Source organism: Rhincodon typus, chromosome 36 (assembly GCF_021869965.1).
Source record: "Rhincodon typus isolate 14 chromosome 36, sRhiTyp1.1, whole genome shotgun sequence".
In the NCBI taxonomy this organism is placed as follows: domain Eukaryota; kingdom Metazoa; phylum Chordata; class Chondrichthyes; order Orectolobiformes; family Rhincodontidae; genus Rhincodon; species Rhincodon typus.
The window spans coordinates 20,087,256-20,103,660 of NC_063367.1; the positions used below are offsets into that span (position 1 = coordinate 20,087,256).

A 16,405-nucleotide genomic window follows, 5' to 3' on the forward strand; every position below is an offset into this window, starting at 1 on the left:
GGGATTCTTTTTTGGTTCTTATTGCGTGGACGGGGTGTGAGGGATGAGGTGCGGGAAATGTGGGAGACACGGTTGACGGCGTTCTCGACCACCGAGGAGGGGGGAAGTTACGGTCCTTGAAAAACGAGGACAACTGAGATGTACGGGAGTGGAATGCCTCATCCTGGGAACAGATGCAGCGGAGGCGAAGGAATTGGGGATAGCATTTTTGCAGGAAGGTGGGTGGGAGGAGGAGTATTCTAGGTAGCTGTGGGAGTCGGTGGGCTTGAAATGAATATCGGTTTTTCCTTTATATAGTCTCGTCTATCACCTCAAGTTAACCTACAATGCTTTACAGCTAATTAACTAAATTAATTAAGTGACCCCAAAGGCCACTGGAGCCAAAATGTTAACTCTGATTTCTCTCCACAGATGCTTCCAGACTGAGATTTTCCAGCAATTTCTGTTTTTGTTTCAGATTTCCAACATTCGCAGTTCTTTGTTTTTTTTTTAAACTTTTGATTGACGTCACTGTTTGACTATCACAAATACTGCAACCATCAAGCTCCCACAGACTGTAATGAGAAACACTATCAATTGATCTCTTTTTAGAAGTGTTGGTGAATGGGGAGAAAGAAAAATGTTGACCAGAAAACTTGGGGTGAGGTGGGGTGGAGTGTTGGGGGCATCTGCCCTCAACATTGGACAAAGAATAAACCCAACAACAAATACCAGCATGAACTTGTGCAGAAAGAGACAATCAGGTAGAGGTCACTCTCACCACTTGGTTTGCCCATTCTCTTACTCAGGAATGGGGAGAATCAACTTAGCTTGGGTCAGTTACACTGTGTAAAGAAATCTGGAATCTCTGAGGACTCCTTACCAGAGTTGTTCACTGGATAAAACTCACCATGTCTCTAGGAATGTCCAAACCTGGATTTTAAAGGATGAAATGTTGTAGGAGGACTGAGCAAGACCAGGAGGTCCATTGAGTTGAGAAAGTGTGAATCAGAGATGATTGATTTTGACATGGAAAGGATTGTTGTGAACCTATCCTTGAATTTGCTGGAAGGTCATCGCTTTGATTTGTTTCGGTTGTTGGGCGAGTTCAGGAGAGTTCAGTTAATTTGAAGCCAAGGGTCCTGAAGTAGCAAAATCTGCCTGGATTATAAAACAAAAACTGCAACAGCCTCAATATTGTCTTTAAACACCAAGGAGCTGATATTTAATGCATGACAGTATTGCTGTGTGTTTTCAGCTAAAATATTAATACCGTGATGATTTTACTCCGGTGTGGCTCGTTGCAATACACAGGAAATTAATCTTTAATTCCTGGAGACACCAAGGCAAATCTATAGAGACAATCTAATTGTCAGTAAATGTGTCGCCATGTTTGTACGATTACATCTGAAAGTCATTACATTGGCAAACAAAAAGGTGTGTTGTCAATTTTGCTGGTTGGAATGGCATTTTATTTGGCCTTGACGAAAGTCAACCTGAAATATTAACTCAATTTCTCTCCCCACAGTTTCTGTCTGACACAAGGACGGAAGGAGGCCCTGCTTTCCAATGAGATAATGGCTGATCTGTACCTTAACTCCATCCTCACAGAGATTCCAAAGTATTGATATCCTTAACTAAACAAACCATTAATCACAGTTACAAAATGTTAATTTAATTGCCCAGCCTCTACAGCTTTTCATGGGGACAGAGGCCCAGACTTCCACCACCTTTTCTGTGAAGTAGTACTTCTGGACTTTGTGAACAGCCTAGCTTTACTTCAACAGTTATTCATCCTAGTTCTGGGCTTCTCAGCCAGAGGAAGTAGTTTCTCTCTTATCTACCCTATAAAATCCTTTAATCATTTTAAATGCCTCAATTAGCTCACCCCTTAATCTCCTGCTCTGACCTGGAGCGTTTCCAGCATTTCACAGCTTTTTATTTAGTGTTTGATTCATTGGCCTCAGAATAATACTTATCAATATCAAAAAACATTCAGAGGTCAAACAATTCAGACCATGATGTCGACTTTTTAAATGGAATATCCCAGGTGTCAGCCTCCTGTCACGCCTAGCGACAAGGCGCTTTACCATTTTGCAGGATTCAGGGACTGCAGTAAGAATTAGCGAGATGAGGAAACAGAGTTGTTCTTTGGCATTATTTACAGGTGCTGAATTAAACTGATCAAAAACACCAATCCCTTCTCAGGAACGCTGTGCCACATAATAGCAGATTCAATATCCTAATGGATGTGATTGTGTAGGTAACTGGTTATGAGATTACATCAACTCACTTAACAGCAAGGTAGTTGTATTTTTAATGAATGAACACAGCTAATTACATATCTCTACTACCATACTACATCTGACAATCTTTGACATTATAAATTGGCAAAGCTATTCTGAATACTTAGCATTATCTGTCTGAGTAAAGGGTTCAGAATGAGTTAATGATGCAAGCTTTCCAGCAGAAAGAAGTTTCATTTAGCATTCAATCATTAAATATTTTGCATGGTTTTATTGCATTTGATCCTTGAATCTCTAATGATCTGATTAACATGCTGCAGAAGTGATGCACAAAAAAAAACCTGTGAATATACAAATAACAGACAAAGAGGGAAGACAAAAAAGAGAGATACAGCAGAAACAAGGGAAGGAGACAGACACACATCCATACTGTACACAAAGACAAACACATGCCACACAAATGGAATCAAGGACAATGGGTGTACAAGGAAAGCCATTTGCAACACCTGACTTGACCTTGAATTAAATCTCTTGTTTTCTCAGTGTGACTGTTAGGATTCAGACATTAGTCTCGTGTTTTTCTAAGGCACCAAGACGATGAGTGCACACCAGCTTCAGCTGGTTTGATTGTGGCCTGATTTGTCTGCATCTGGAAGGAAAATGAAAACAATTGGCCCAGGAGAGCAAATGTCAGAAGGAGAGTGGCAGCTTATTTATCCAAAGTAGAGAAAGACAGCATGGGGGCACTACTCAGTCTGAGCTGTCTCACACAGTGATTCTACATTTCTATTTCTAGTGATCTTCTGCCGCTTCAGTAAACCTGGCAATTTTTCTGCTTAGAAATTGCCCTCGTCACGGGCTGTTTTGACAAAAGCAATTTTGCTCGAACAGTGGATGCACATGTTAACTATGAATAAAATGACGATTGTTTGAAAAGCTAAGAAACCCCTAAGCTGTGTATACCAATAGCCAAACATCTATAGAAGCCTTGATCAATATCTGAAGAATCTATGTCCACACAGTATTTGGAGATCCCAGGTATACAAGTCATTAACATATTATGAATAGGCAGACAAAGTAATGAGAAGTAATGAGAAAGTGCTAGAATGCAAGGGGGTAGAGAAGCCATGCTTTGACTAAATAAAGCCTTGGCTAGACTATTCCTGCAATACCACCAGCAACTCTGGGCACTGCAATTTATAAAAATACCTTAGCCTTGGAACAAGGTATACCTTCCTTGAATATAGCATAGATTTATCAGAATGATCCCAAGAGTTAAATTACAAGGAGAGGATGCACATAAAAGGATTGTGTTCCCTGTAATTTAGAAGGTTCAGACCTGATTTGATCAAATTTTAAGATGCAAGGAGAATAGTTAGGGTGAGACAGAGAGGGAAATCATTTCTGCTGGTTGGATAGTCTTAGCTCAAAAAAAAGTGGATCTTACAGGTGCAAAATAGGGAAAATCTTCTGCATCCAAAAGAGGACAGCAGTGGAACCTTCTTCCACAAGAGGCAATTGATGCCAGATTAATTGCAAATTTTAAATCTGAGATTCTGAGGTGCTAAAGACAGGGGGCAAAGGTGGGTACATGGAGTTATATTGTAGATTAATTAGCCATGATCTCATTCACTGAAGCATATTTGAGGGAGTAAGGAGTGGATACTTGTTCCAGTTTATGACTATCATTTAAGTTGCTAAATAACGTCTGAACTTTTCCTATTATAAATCTCCATAAGTTATGACAGGTTTTGCTGATGTAAACTTTTAACCTAATAAGTAAACGTTGTGTCTGCTGCACCTTCTGCCAATTCCATTAGAAGTTTCTACATATTATAACAGGGACAGTCTATATCAACTTCATACACTGTGATTACCAGTCCTCTTGTGAATGTGCTACAGTGTCACAAGGGGCAAAAGGATGTTACTAAAGGGAGCAAATAAACAAAGGGAAGAAATTAGAAAGTCTTTTGTGGGGGGGGGGGGAGAATAAACAGGAGAAATGGATCAACTGGATCATTTGCACAACCACAATGGCTCAGTCTCTGTGCTGCAAAATTCTCATTTCTATTTATTTCAAATACTGATATCTTCCTGGGTACAATATGCACTAATTCCCAGATTGTTTTCCACACTAATTTGAGTTGAGTGATGTGAATAACAGAGGTGAGAATTTGGTCCAAAAAGTTAAATCAGATCATTTGAATTACAGAATTTGTCATAATTTACTGAATTATTTTAGCAATATAATTGTTTATTATTATTCATTAATGGATTTAGAAATTTAGTTTACATAAACATTTGTGACAGATTTGCGACATGGGCTTCAGAAAATAGCCATTAGCCAAGATAACTGGTGTGACAGATTTATAGCAGCAAGTATTGACATATCATTTTACAATGGGAAACATCGACAGAAAAGTATGACCAACAAATTGTGACAACAGGAAGTAAGGACTGTGGATTGTGATAATGGACGCTTAACCTCACGCGGGATTTAAAAGGATTTACAGATTCAAGTTTTGACAAAGGGTCATAATACTTGCTGCAGTTAGACTGGTTCTGGAAGCTGTACATTTCACATTCATATAGTCTGCAGAATGCAGCAAGTTAAACAGAGTGAGGCCCTCATATATGCACCAAACATTGCAAGCGCTCAGTTATATTTGTTAAGCTTTATTAATGAAATAATTTAAAAACCACACAATGGGAACTATTTTAATAAGTTAACACAGCATGATTCCATGAATATTACACATCATTTCCCCACAGCCCAAATCACATGTAAGATAGAAAGTCTTTTATTGTTTTTTTTTAAGAAAAAAAAATTAACTGTATTCACCAGTGTAAGCCTACAATGATCTCAACAAGTTTTGCCATAGAAAATGAATTACAAACATGAGACTAAGACAAACAATTGTGGTGATTTCCCAGCAACAAGCTAATCTATTATCCACAGTTGAGTACATTGGAAGGATGACAAAAGAAACAGAATGGTTCATCATACCCTCTACCCTTTCCAAATCTGACCATTTTCTCTTTGAGCTACAGCTGCAAACAGAAGCTCAAGATCAGATTCTTATTGCGCTGTCCATAAAATCAGCTTGAAAACAATCTAATGTCAAAACCCTCTGGCTCACTGCAATCACACACAGTTTTTGGCAGAAAAAGGATTTTGGAAATCTGTTTCATACAAAAACAAGTTCCAATAACTCACTTTAGAACAAATCAGATTGTCTGTGTGGAGTATCAACAAGATTGGGGGGTGGGTGGAGGAAGTCCCAGAGCTGAATGCAGACGTTTGCTTAACCTTCTGTAGGGCTGCTGCTTTGATATGCTTTGTTCGCATTCAGCTGCCAATTGCAGTTACCCATAAGCTCACAACAGTACACCAAGATATCATTCAAGCAACATGAGCAGCCTCACTTCAAGTAACAACTAATCAAAGACAGATGAGACACTCACTGAATATACATCTTGGTGGCTGCCATCACTTGACTTGCTTCATTGCTCATCATTCTAAGATACATTTCCTTGGTTATTCATGTGCCTTCAACAGTAAACTAAAAATTGATTCAGTTATACAAATTTATCTAAGTAAAATATATTGTTCTGGAATTTTCCTTAAAAACATGTACAGAAAGTGCAAATAAATTTTTGTTTAATATCGGTAAACACTGCAATTTCTGCACAGGTGATAAATGTAACTCACTGACTATGTGTCAAACCAGTTTCAGGAAAGGAATTTCGATTTGCAGCAGGTCGAACTGAGAGGGAAAAGATGGTAAAAATGCAACTCCATGGCAAGAGGATTAAATACCACAAACAGAAACTAGAGAAACAGGAAGTGGGACCATGTGAAGCACTTTCATCCAAAAGGTCAGAATTGCAGAATTAATTCACAACAAAATGGGCAATAGCTACATGCTCAGGAAACAATTGGATGGTTCTACAGTTGACTGAAAGAATGGGAAAGTGCGGTGTGGAGTTGCTTAGGTAGGATTGAGATTGACCAAAACAGATGGCCTGCTGGGACTACTAGATGGCTCTTGTTCTTTACTTTTTCTTTAAATCATAAAGATGCCCCTATCACACCCATTCTCCTCATGCATGCCTCAGTTATAGCTCAACTCCACAACAGCCACACACTCCCAACCATCTTTCTCTGTTCAATCAAACAGAAACCTAAGATCATCTGAAATTCTGCTGCCCATATCCCAACTTGTATCATCTCAGACATTTCATCACTCTACATGTTTGACAGTGTATCTCGGCTACCAGTTGAACTGCACCTTGATTCTAAATCCTCTTCCCGGTTTTCTTGTTTCTCCATAATGCCCTCTGGCTCCGTAACTTTGCAAGATATCTGCCCTCATCTAATTCCAGCCTCTGGAGCATCCCAGATTTATATCACTCCACCGCTCACAGCCATACCTTCAGCTCCCCGGGCCTAAAGCTCTGGGATACACTCCCTAATCCTTTGGACCCCAATTCATTGGACCCCAATTCATTCTTTAAGATACTCTTTAAAACCAAAGTCATTTTAACAATCTGCCCTAAATTCCTCTTATGTGGTTCAGTACCAAATGTTGTCAACGCTGTGAAGAGTTTGGGATGTTTTACTACATTATTAAGTGCAGGTTGTTGACAGTAGAAAATTAATCCTTCTACATATGGATTTTTTTAAAAATGTAAGTAACATCAGGAAGTGAGTCTTCACACAAAAGGGCAGTGAAACCTGCAACTCTCATCTCAAAGAGGTGTTGCATTGAGGGGTCAAATCAACCTTTCAAAGCTAAGGTTGATACATTTTGGCAGGCAAGTTTGTTAAGGGTAATGAGTCCAAAGTAATAATCCCTGCTGTAGTAATTCTGAAACAATTGTACATACTGGAGACAAATACTGGAAGTACCTGCCCACCGTCCACAAGGCACAAATTGGGAAAACTCCACTCGTCTGGATGAGTGCAGCTACACCAATATTCAAGGAGCTCAACAACATCAGCATCCCATTCCCCACCTTATTCCCTCCATTCATTACCAACACATCATGGATTCAGGGTTCATCATCCAGAAGATGTATTGTCGCAACTCACCAAGATCGCTTTGACAAGACCTTTCAAATCCACTGCCTCTACAACCAAGATCGTGGGCACTAGGTACATCGTAACATCATTATCTGCAAGTTACCCTCCAAGACACAAACCATCCTGACTTGGCGCTATCTCACTACTCGTCTACTGCAATCAAGTCAAAAATCTGGAACACCCTCCCTGATAGCACTGTGGGTGTCCCTACACCACAAGGATTGCAGCAGCACACACGACCAGGACCTTTTTCAGGGCAATTATGGTCAGGCAATTAGCCAGTTCCTGTCACATCCCAAAGACTAATAAACAATGCCAGGATCCGAAAAAGAAATTCAGAAGCAAATCAGGAGTGATTTTCACTAGACCTACCAACACAAGGTCTCCATTTGAAATGCTAACCTGCCTTTCTCTCCCTGATGAATGCCTGCGTATTCTGGCACTTTCTGCAAGCCAACTGCAAATGTTTTGTGACCAGGCAAATGTCACAGTGTTGCCGAGACACCCCAGCTACAGGCTTCAGGAATTACATCCACTTAAGACAGCTTGCTCGCCTTTCCTTTAGTATTCCATGTGCAGAACAGTCAGACTCTTCCAAAAGACAAACAAAAAAAATACTGAAAAACATTCAGATCAGGCAGCATCTGTGGGGATACAAACAGAGGCCAGTGACCCTTCATCAGAGCCAATTTATTAACTCGAGAGCTAAACTTGGATGCTGACTTGCTAAACAATTTTTTGTTCTCATTTCAATTTTTCCGGTATTCACAGTATTTTGCTTTTACTTTTTACAGGACTTTCCCTTTAGTTTCTTCAACAGACCTGTAATTAAAACCACAATATAATACATTTCAAACAGAATCCACTGGAAAGACACCATGCCCCGTGGCCACAGCCTTTATTCGAGAAAGCCTCTTTGGAAATTACTCCATTAATAAATAATTTTAAGATATAGTGTACGTCTATTCTAAGAATAATCTCATTTACAATAAATCTCTCCACACCCTCAGGCAACAAGGGTTTGAGCTGAAATGAGTATGCATGTTTCATAGCAATCTTTCCTCAACTGCTTCCAGAAAGACATAATAGACGCATTCAAAGCCCTCACTAATCACCATACATACACACCAGTTTTACGTTAGATTACGCATTAGGTGTTAAAAACTGAAAGCAGCCCAAAGCAAATCAAGAAAGACAGTGTAATGCAGTAATTTAATAAACAGGGCAAAGTCTGTCCTTATATCCATCTTTCATCAGTTTATGATTATTCATTACAATGCTGATGTCTGCTTTGTTGGACTAATTTAGTGACACCCTCATCAGCTCCGTCAATATGAGTTCTTTCAAATGACAAAAACTAGAGGGGCATAGGTTTAAGGTGAGAGGGGAAAGATTTAAAAGGGACCTAAGGGGCAACTTTTTCACGCAGAGGGTGGTGTGTGTGTGGAACGAGCTGCCAGAGGAAGTGGTGGAAGCTGATACAATTACTAGATTTAAAAGTCATCTGGATGGGTACATGAATAGTAAGGGTTTAGAGGGACATGGGCCAAGTTCTAGAAAATGGGATTAGATCAATTTAGGATAACTGATCAGCATGGATGAATTGGATCGAAGGATCTGCTTCCATGCTGTACATTTCTATGAGAAGCTTTCAATTTAAACAAAAAGTTTAACAGTGAGAAACTGATGAAAAGTTAGGAGAAATACAGGGTTTTTGGAGGGTGGGACATCCTGTTACAGGGAATGGCTGAAGCAGAGGACATTACATCCTTTGAGGGAAAGATGGGTAAGTATTTGAAGCAATGACAACTTGCATTTATCTAGCTCCTTTAATGTAGTCAAATATTCCAAAACGCTTCAAAGTAGTATCGGCGAATAAAATCTGCCATATCAGGTCACACTAAGTCAGGTGACCCAAAATTTGGTCCAAGAGGTAGGTTAAAAGGAGAGGGTAGATGTTTATGAAGGGAACTCCAGAGCTTATGGTTCAGAAAGCAGAGGAAGATACAGGGACATGACAGAGTAGGTGAGTGGAATTCCAGATTCTCTAGAATAGTGAGAGTGGGTTGAATTGGCCAAATGGTTTCCTTCTGTGTTCCATTGCTACAACTTGTAGAAAAAAAATGCCATGTTGAGGTCTCTCAAGAGTTCAGTTCTGCAACTTTTCATTTGTAAAAAGCTTTATTTCTACATGGGTGTTATTTTACTGGAACAATAAAACCATTCTGAAAGTTTACAGTACAATTGCACAACAGTCACAAATATAAAAACAGTTTTTAACCTCGTGTAAGTGAAATTATAGCCAGTGTTACTACTCTACTTTACAGTTAAAATCAATTAAACAGCGCCAATATGTACTGATCTTGGTAACAGTGATAAAACTTCTGAAAACGAAAATGCAGGAAATAATGAAAACAATAGAAAGATTAGAACGGAGACTGAGAAATTTTGCACTAGTTACACAGAACTTTATAGCACAGAAACAAGCCATCTGGCACAACTGATCTATGCCAGTACTTATGCTTCGCACAAGCCTCCTCTTTCTATGCTGACCTGATTTTGATCCAGAGCCAGTTTGGAAGATGATGTGAATTAGAATTACAGCTGTGACACTATAGCTTCAATTCTGCTCAGTCCCTGCATGTTGATAGGTGTTTCCAGCAGCAGAGCCTCATATTGCCACTTCATCGTCCCTCTCTGACTGTATTGCCATACTGTGTTGGCCCTATCCTGGCTCAGTCAGGTATCAAATTTTAACTAATTCTTCCTGATTCCCTCATTCAACAGAACCGGAGAAGCAGGGTTTTAACTTTCACAATCTTCTGATTTTCCTGCTGTTACTTGAATGTTTCTTTTTCAATTTATTAAAAAATTAAGACAAACAGAAGTATTGGTAAAATTCCAGATTTAATAAAAGCAAAGGTGCAGGAAGCCTATGCCTATCTTCTACGCACCTTGGGATCACTTGTAGCATCCCAAAATCTCCCTTCTTAACTGCACCATTGGTGCTCCTGCACCCCGAGGAATGTCGTGGTTTAAGGTGGCAGCTTACCACCACCTTCTCCAGGGCAATTAAGAGATGGGAGATAATTGCTGGCCTAGCTAGTGACACCGTCATCCATGAATGAATATAAACATAATTGCACGTAACTTTTAACTTCAACTTCCTTTTTCTATCATGTCTACCCATCCAATTATTTAGCAAACAGATCCAGTGTCTACATTAACTCAGTACACTATTTGGAAACAACAAAAAGTGTGTTGGTGAAAGAACGAAAGTGGTTCTACCTAGACACCAAAACATTACAATTATATTTTACACACTCAATTTCAGGGTACCCAAGTGGAGTATAATCTTTGACCAAATTTTACCCAGCCTCAAAAACTACAATTCAGTCTTTAATTGGAATAAGATTTAAAAGTAAATCCCAAATCTCCTTTGGCCAAAGCACGGATTCATCTTCAGAGATGACTCCTGCATACTCTCAAGCAGTGTGTATCTGAGAACTTTATAATCAGGGGAGGGCCAGCATCATAAGGAAGCTTGCTTCTTTCCTTACAGATGTGTTTTCATGACCAAGGATCACTGCAACAATGATAAGAAATAGGAATCCTCCTTTGCCCAAGAGCTTTAAGGGCCAACTTGTTACTTCCTAAGTTCCCAACTGGCTTGGATCAGTTAGCACATCACAAAACCAAGGCTAATCTGTATTAAAAATTCAAAGCAATATAATTTTGAGATTTCTTGCAAAAACACAAACATCATGCATTTAACCAACTAGCAGTTTTAGAGGAGTGCTACAGTACCCACCCAGATTTTGTATCATCCACCTGGATGCAGAACATATAGTCCTTCAGTGAAGGGCTGACACAGGGTTATTCTTTGCCTGGAGCGAAAATTGTGAGCATGAAAGACTCTTTTTAAAATTCTGATTGAACAACTCTGTGGTAGTACATGAGAAACAGGGCTTCAATGACATGTGATGTTTGCAGTTAAAAGATTTTGTGTCCTGTCCACAAGCTGCCCTTTCAGACTGCGGCTAGAACTGAAAAGAGTACCTTAAGATTCATACATTGGATCACTGGTTTAGTGCCAGAAAAAGGGACATCATAAAGTATGGCCAACAAGAGGTCCGTCACACAATATTACACCTTGTGTGTGAATTTAGTCTCAGGACACGGAAGGCATTTATTGCACATCTCTAGCTACCCCCAGCTTTGTAGCAATTGACATGCAACCCACTTCATGGAGTCTTATAGGGCAGGTGGCCATTTGGTCCATCATGCCTATGCAGGCTGTTTAAAAAAGATTACCATTTACTTAGAAACATACTGAAGGTGATGGCTTAGTAGTACTGTCAGTGGACTTGTAAGCCAGAGTCCCAGGTAATGTTCTGAGGAACCAGATTTGAATCCTACCAATGGCAGATGGTGGAATTTGAACTCATTAAAAAACAACTCTGGAATTTCAAGTCTAATGATGATGGTTGTTGGAAAAACTTATCTGGTTCACTAATGTCCTTTAGGGCAGGTAACTGTCATCCTTACCTGATTTGGCCTACATGTCACTACAGACCCACAGCAATGTAAGGCTCTCAACACAATGACGGATGAGCAATAATTGCTGGCCTAGTCAGCAATGACCATGTCCCACGAATTAATAATTAAAAAAAAACGGAAGGGAGCAGGAATAGGCCATTTGGCCCATTGAACCTGTTCTGCCTTTCTACTAGATCACGGCTGATCATCTAATGATCACAATGACATCACCTCAATGCACTGTTTCCATTTCAGTTGATATCTTTAAAATCTAGAAATCAATTGATCTCTATATTGGACATACTCATTGGAATTCTCTACCCTAAAGGTTCAATCAAAGAGTCACAACAATCAATGAAAAAAATCCCTCACCTCAGTCCTAAATGACCTGTCCCTTATTCGGAGACTGCGTCCACTGGTTCTCAAAACCTTAGGCGGGGAAAACATCATTCCTGCATCTATCCTCTTGAGACTTCCACTCCCTCTGCTTTAACCTAAAGCTCACAATTTTTTTCTTTTTCAACTATTTAACTTTTGAAAGTTATTATTGAATCTGCTTCCAACATCCCTGCAGGCAGTACTTTCTGATTATATCAATTTGCTGCATAAATACTGTCTCATCTCTTTGTTTCTTTTGCTAATTACTTTAAAATCCTCTGGTTACAGACCATCTTGCCAGTGAAAGTGATTTTTTTCTTATTCAACCTATGAAATCCCTTACAACTCTGAGCAGCTCTAAATCTACTCTTAACATTCTCCATTCTAACTTGAACCACACACTTCTCCAAAGAACTGAAATCTCTCAAGCCCGATAGCATTCTTATCGATTTCATTTGTATCTTTCCTAAGGCCTTAATACCTTTCCTAAAGTGTGGTGTCCAGAGTTGTCCACAGTTATCTAGGTGAGTCCATATCAGCAATTTATAAAGGTTTAGCATAACATCCTTGCTTTTGTACACTATTAAGAAAAGCTTGGATCTTGTACATTGTATGGACAGGCATTGCCCCAGCCTATTATCTCCAAACATTAACTCCAATGCCCCACACAATGTGCTGTCCCAATCACTATGGGATGAACCCAAATGAGTGCAAAATTGGAGAAAACTAAAAGCAGACTTCAAATTTGCTCAAGAGTATTAACTTTCCTGTCTCATTTTGAGATGCATGGTTTGATTCCACACTCTCAGCTGACCTGTGATACACATCCCATCATCCGGTAGATGCAACTCATCATCTTGACTAACACCAGTTATTTATTTCCTATCACAACAACCTTAAACAGTAAAAGTCCAGACTAGCCTACTGAAAGAAATAAATAAACCCAGATGTTGCTGGGTGTGGAAGGTTTGAGTTATAAGGAAAGGCTGGAAAGATCAGAGACCTTTCTCACTGGAGTGTAGGAGGTTGAGAGGTGACCTAATAGAAGTTTATTAAATAATGACAGGTATAAACAGAGTTGATGGTAGTTGTCTTTTCCCTAAAACGGGGAATTTCAAGACCAGGAGGCATATTTTTAAGATGACAGGAGAGAGATTTAAAAAAAGACATGAGGCAATTTTTCTTACATGGAGGGTCGTTCGCGTGTAGAATGAACTTCCTGAAGAAGTGATGGATGTGGGTACAATTACAATATTTAAAAGACATTTGGAGGGATATATGAATAGGAAAGGTTTGGAGGGATATAGGGTAGGAGCAAGCAGATGGGACTAGATTAGTTTGGGATTATGCTCGGTATGCACCAGTTGGACCAAAGGGTCTGTTTCCATGCTGTATGACTCTATAACTATTTTTAAAACTATAGTCTTTTTTTTAAAAAAATCACTATAGTTGTTATGCTGCGTCATCTGTATCCTGGAGTGACTGCTTTCCATATGGTGCTGACTGAACTCTATGCATTGTGCTCATATAGCCCTGTCAAGGTTATAACTATTGCAAAGGACAATTCACTCACAAATGATATCGTTTTTCTTCTCCAGAAGGTACTGACTCATGCTGAGGGTCATGAGCTGAGGGAACCAGCTGGCCATTGCTGTCTCATTATCAACATTCATGCACAAGTCTAAGTTGCTGCGACATACTGTTTAACTATGGTAATTGTCCCAGCCATACACAATCCTGTCCGTGTTGAACATGCATACACAGAAACACATGTACACAAATGCACACTCAGTGTTGCAATCCTGGTTGCTTTTTCTCTCCCTGAGCTCAGGACACTGAGACAGATATACAGATGGATATCTCCCATATCAATTAGATGTAACATATTCAAGACATGATGGATAAAACCGACAAACTTGGTGTATTAACTAAGAAAATTCTCTTATCCTACTTATTTCAGAGCTGCAGCACCTTTTGAACAGTTAAGCTATAGCATTGTGAGGTTTACTTACTCCGGCAAACTATTGAAATTTGTTTTTTCACAAGATCTTGCTTAACTGGCAAGACCAGGTGATGGTTGGCAGAGATAAGCAAACTGAATGATGCTATAACTAACTGTTAAAACTTACTGATATCAATTCTTATCAGTGTTTCAACTTTGGATTTTCTGAAGCTTTGTTATTTAGCACAAAGCAGGTTTTGCATGTTCCTCAACTGAGTTTCCCTCCTCTTCTTCCAAATGTATTGACTCATGCTGAGGTTCCATATGCACCAACAGCTAACAGAATCACACCCAAGTGGTCATCCCGTCTGGTGACCCCTAGCAGTGTGTCAACTTGTTATTTAATTTCTAGGGTAATGACCCAACAACTGCACAAAAATAAAAAAGTGAAGGCTCATGTCTGGAACTAAATAGGCTATGCAGAACAAAGAAAATTTAGATGGATTATTGGCCACAGGTATCCAGGAACCTTTGGCTGAATTTTCCTCATCACTAGTAGAGGGACATCAACATCAATTAGTAATACCCAATTATCGTCTGGTTGAGACTGGCTAACTTGGCAGAAACATCTCTGTTTCATAGCTCACAGGACATCCCAGCTGCCCTATAAGCCAGGATAGGCGTTTGTGTTTTATAAAATGGTAACTGGGCTAAGGACTGAAAATTTACATGTCACGTCTGTCTTGCTTCATTAAGCTCCGCAACACTTATACTTACGGAAAGAAATCTGGTGGAAGGAAAACGTATTGGAGCCAGAAGTCCTATCAGTCCCAGGAGGATTAACTTGTTCCTTATTTACAAAATACCATCATTAAATAACAATTTACAAACTACATGGATGAAGAAATAGCTGGCTTTCTGTACATGGTTATAGGATGAAGATTGACATGTACCACATACAAATACATCACCCATCACAAAGGATGTAAAATCACCTCACCTATACCAACAACACGGGAGGGATCAGAGGCACAGGGTGATACCAAGCCACCAAAACCCAAACCTGGAACATCCAACCCCTCTGTATTACAGTGCAGCATTAATACATTGTACTGATCCCAGAGTCAGCATGTGACATTTATAAAATATACAGCCTCAATCCCAGTTTAATAGCAGAAGAAGGAGTAGTTATCACATCTGGTGGCACAATGCTGCAAAACAATCCACTGCCTTCATCGTTAGGTTTCCACCAGACCTTCTACTACCTGTTTTCCCTGCCCAGTCATACTCCCAGTTAGCTGTGGGTCACTATGATTCTGGTGCAGCTGTTGACCTTGAATGACTTGCTGCCCCTGGCTGTTGTGAAGAGTTGGTGTCAGCTGTAGGTCCTTGTGATTGCAGCTGGGATGTTGGTTGGGATTTGCTGGCTGGACAGATTGCTGCTGCTCTTCGCTGCTCTGGGGCGTGAGTGATGATTTATCACTGAAACTAAACCGGGGAGAGTTGTCGGAGGTGTTGGGAGATGACGGACCAGCACTGGACACAGTGCTTGAAGGACCACTGCTATCTGTATTTAAAGATACAGATAAATCAAAGAAATTATTAAACAATGGAAAGTATGCATCACTGACAATCTGGAGAAAAGTCATGGAACTATCTGAAAGGCAAATTTCTCCTTGTGCCGTGACCAATGCGAATCTCTCCAACAGCACTATGAAGGACAAATTACATGAACATTCAACTCATTATGGCTTGCTGTGTGTAAACCACAAAACACGGAGCACATTTCATAACTAATTCATCATCAGCTAAGCACTCAGACACAAATTAATTTCTGTATGCAAATTTTGGAGTTAAAAGTAGGAATTAAGAAGTGATTTTGCAATTAAAAGGTTAAGGAAGACAGTCTGACACAAAGGTTGCAGTGTACCATCACTGATCTGTATTGAGTTAGTTAACTCTGACCTGGAACTGAGTAGATGTATCTTAAATCCCAAAAACATGTGCTATAAACTGACTGGACACATTTAGACATAGAATTATTTCAGCACTCTGTTTATTTAATTAAACACAGCAGTATTTGGATAAAGCATATATGGAAAATACACAAACTTCTGATTGCCGACTTGGTGAATAATATTTATTTTAAACTCAATTTTTATTGACAGATACTGTTTTCATATTGGAAAACATATAATTAAATACAAACAAAGGCTTATAAGAGGCTAACTAAGA

At 39.5% G+C, this 16,405-nt stretch overlaps 1 protein-coding gene across 6 annotated transcripts in view; it reads right to left on the reverse strand.

The window, feature by feature from the left end:
* Positions 1-16,405, reverse strand: part of LOC109937657 (inositol hexakisphosphate and diphosphoinositol-pentakisphosphate kinase 1-like) — a 172,782-nt gene that overhangs the window by 12,832 nt on the left and 143,545 nt on the right. For 4 of the 6 annotated variants that reach the window (XM_048617082.1, XM_048617079.1, XM_048617078.1 and 1 more), the window contains one exon: positions 13,579-15,737. The exons of 1 other annotated variant lie outside the window; for it this stretch is intronic. In XM_048617082.1, the coding sequence (XP_048473039.1) occupies positions 15,409-15,737 (329 nt within the window). In that variant the 3' untranslated portion in view covers positions 13,579-15,408. Of the gene's footprint in view, positions 1-2,494; positions 2,875-13,578; positions 15,738-16,405 lie in introns of those variants that run through there. One more of the 6 variants, XM_048617083.1, reaches the window with a different exon arrangement.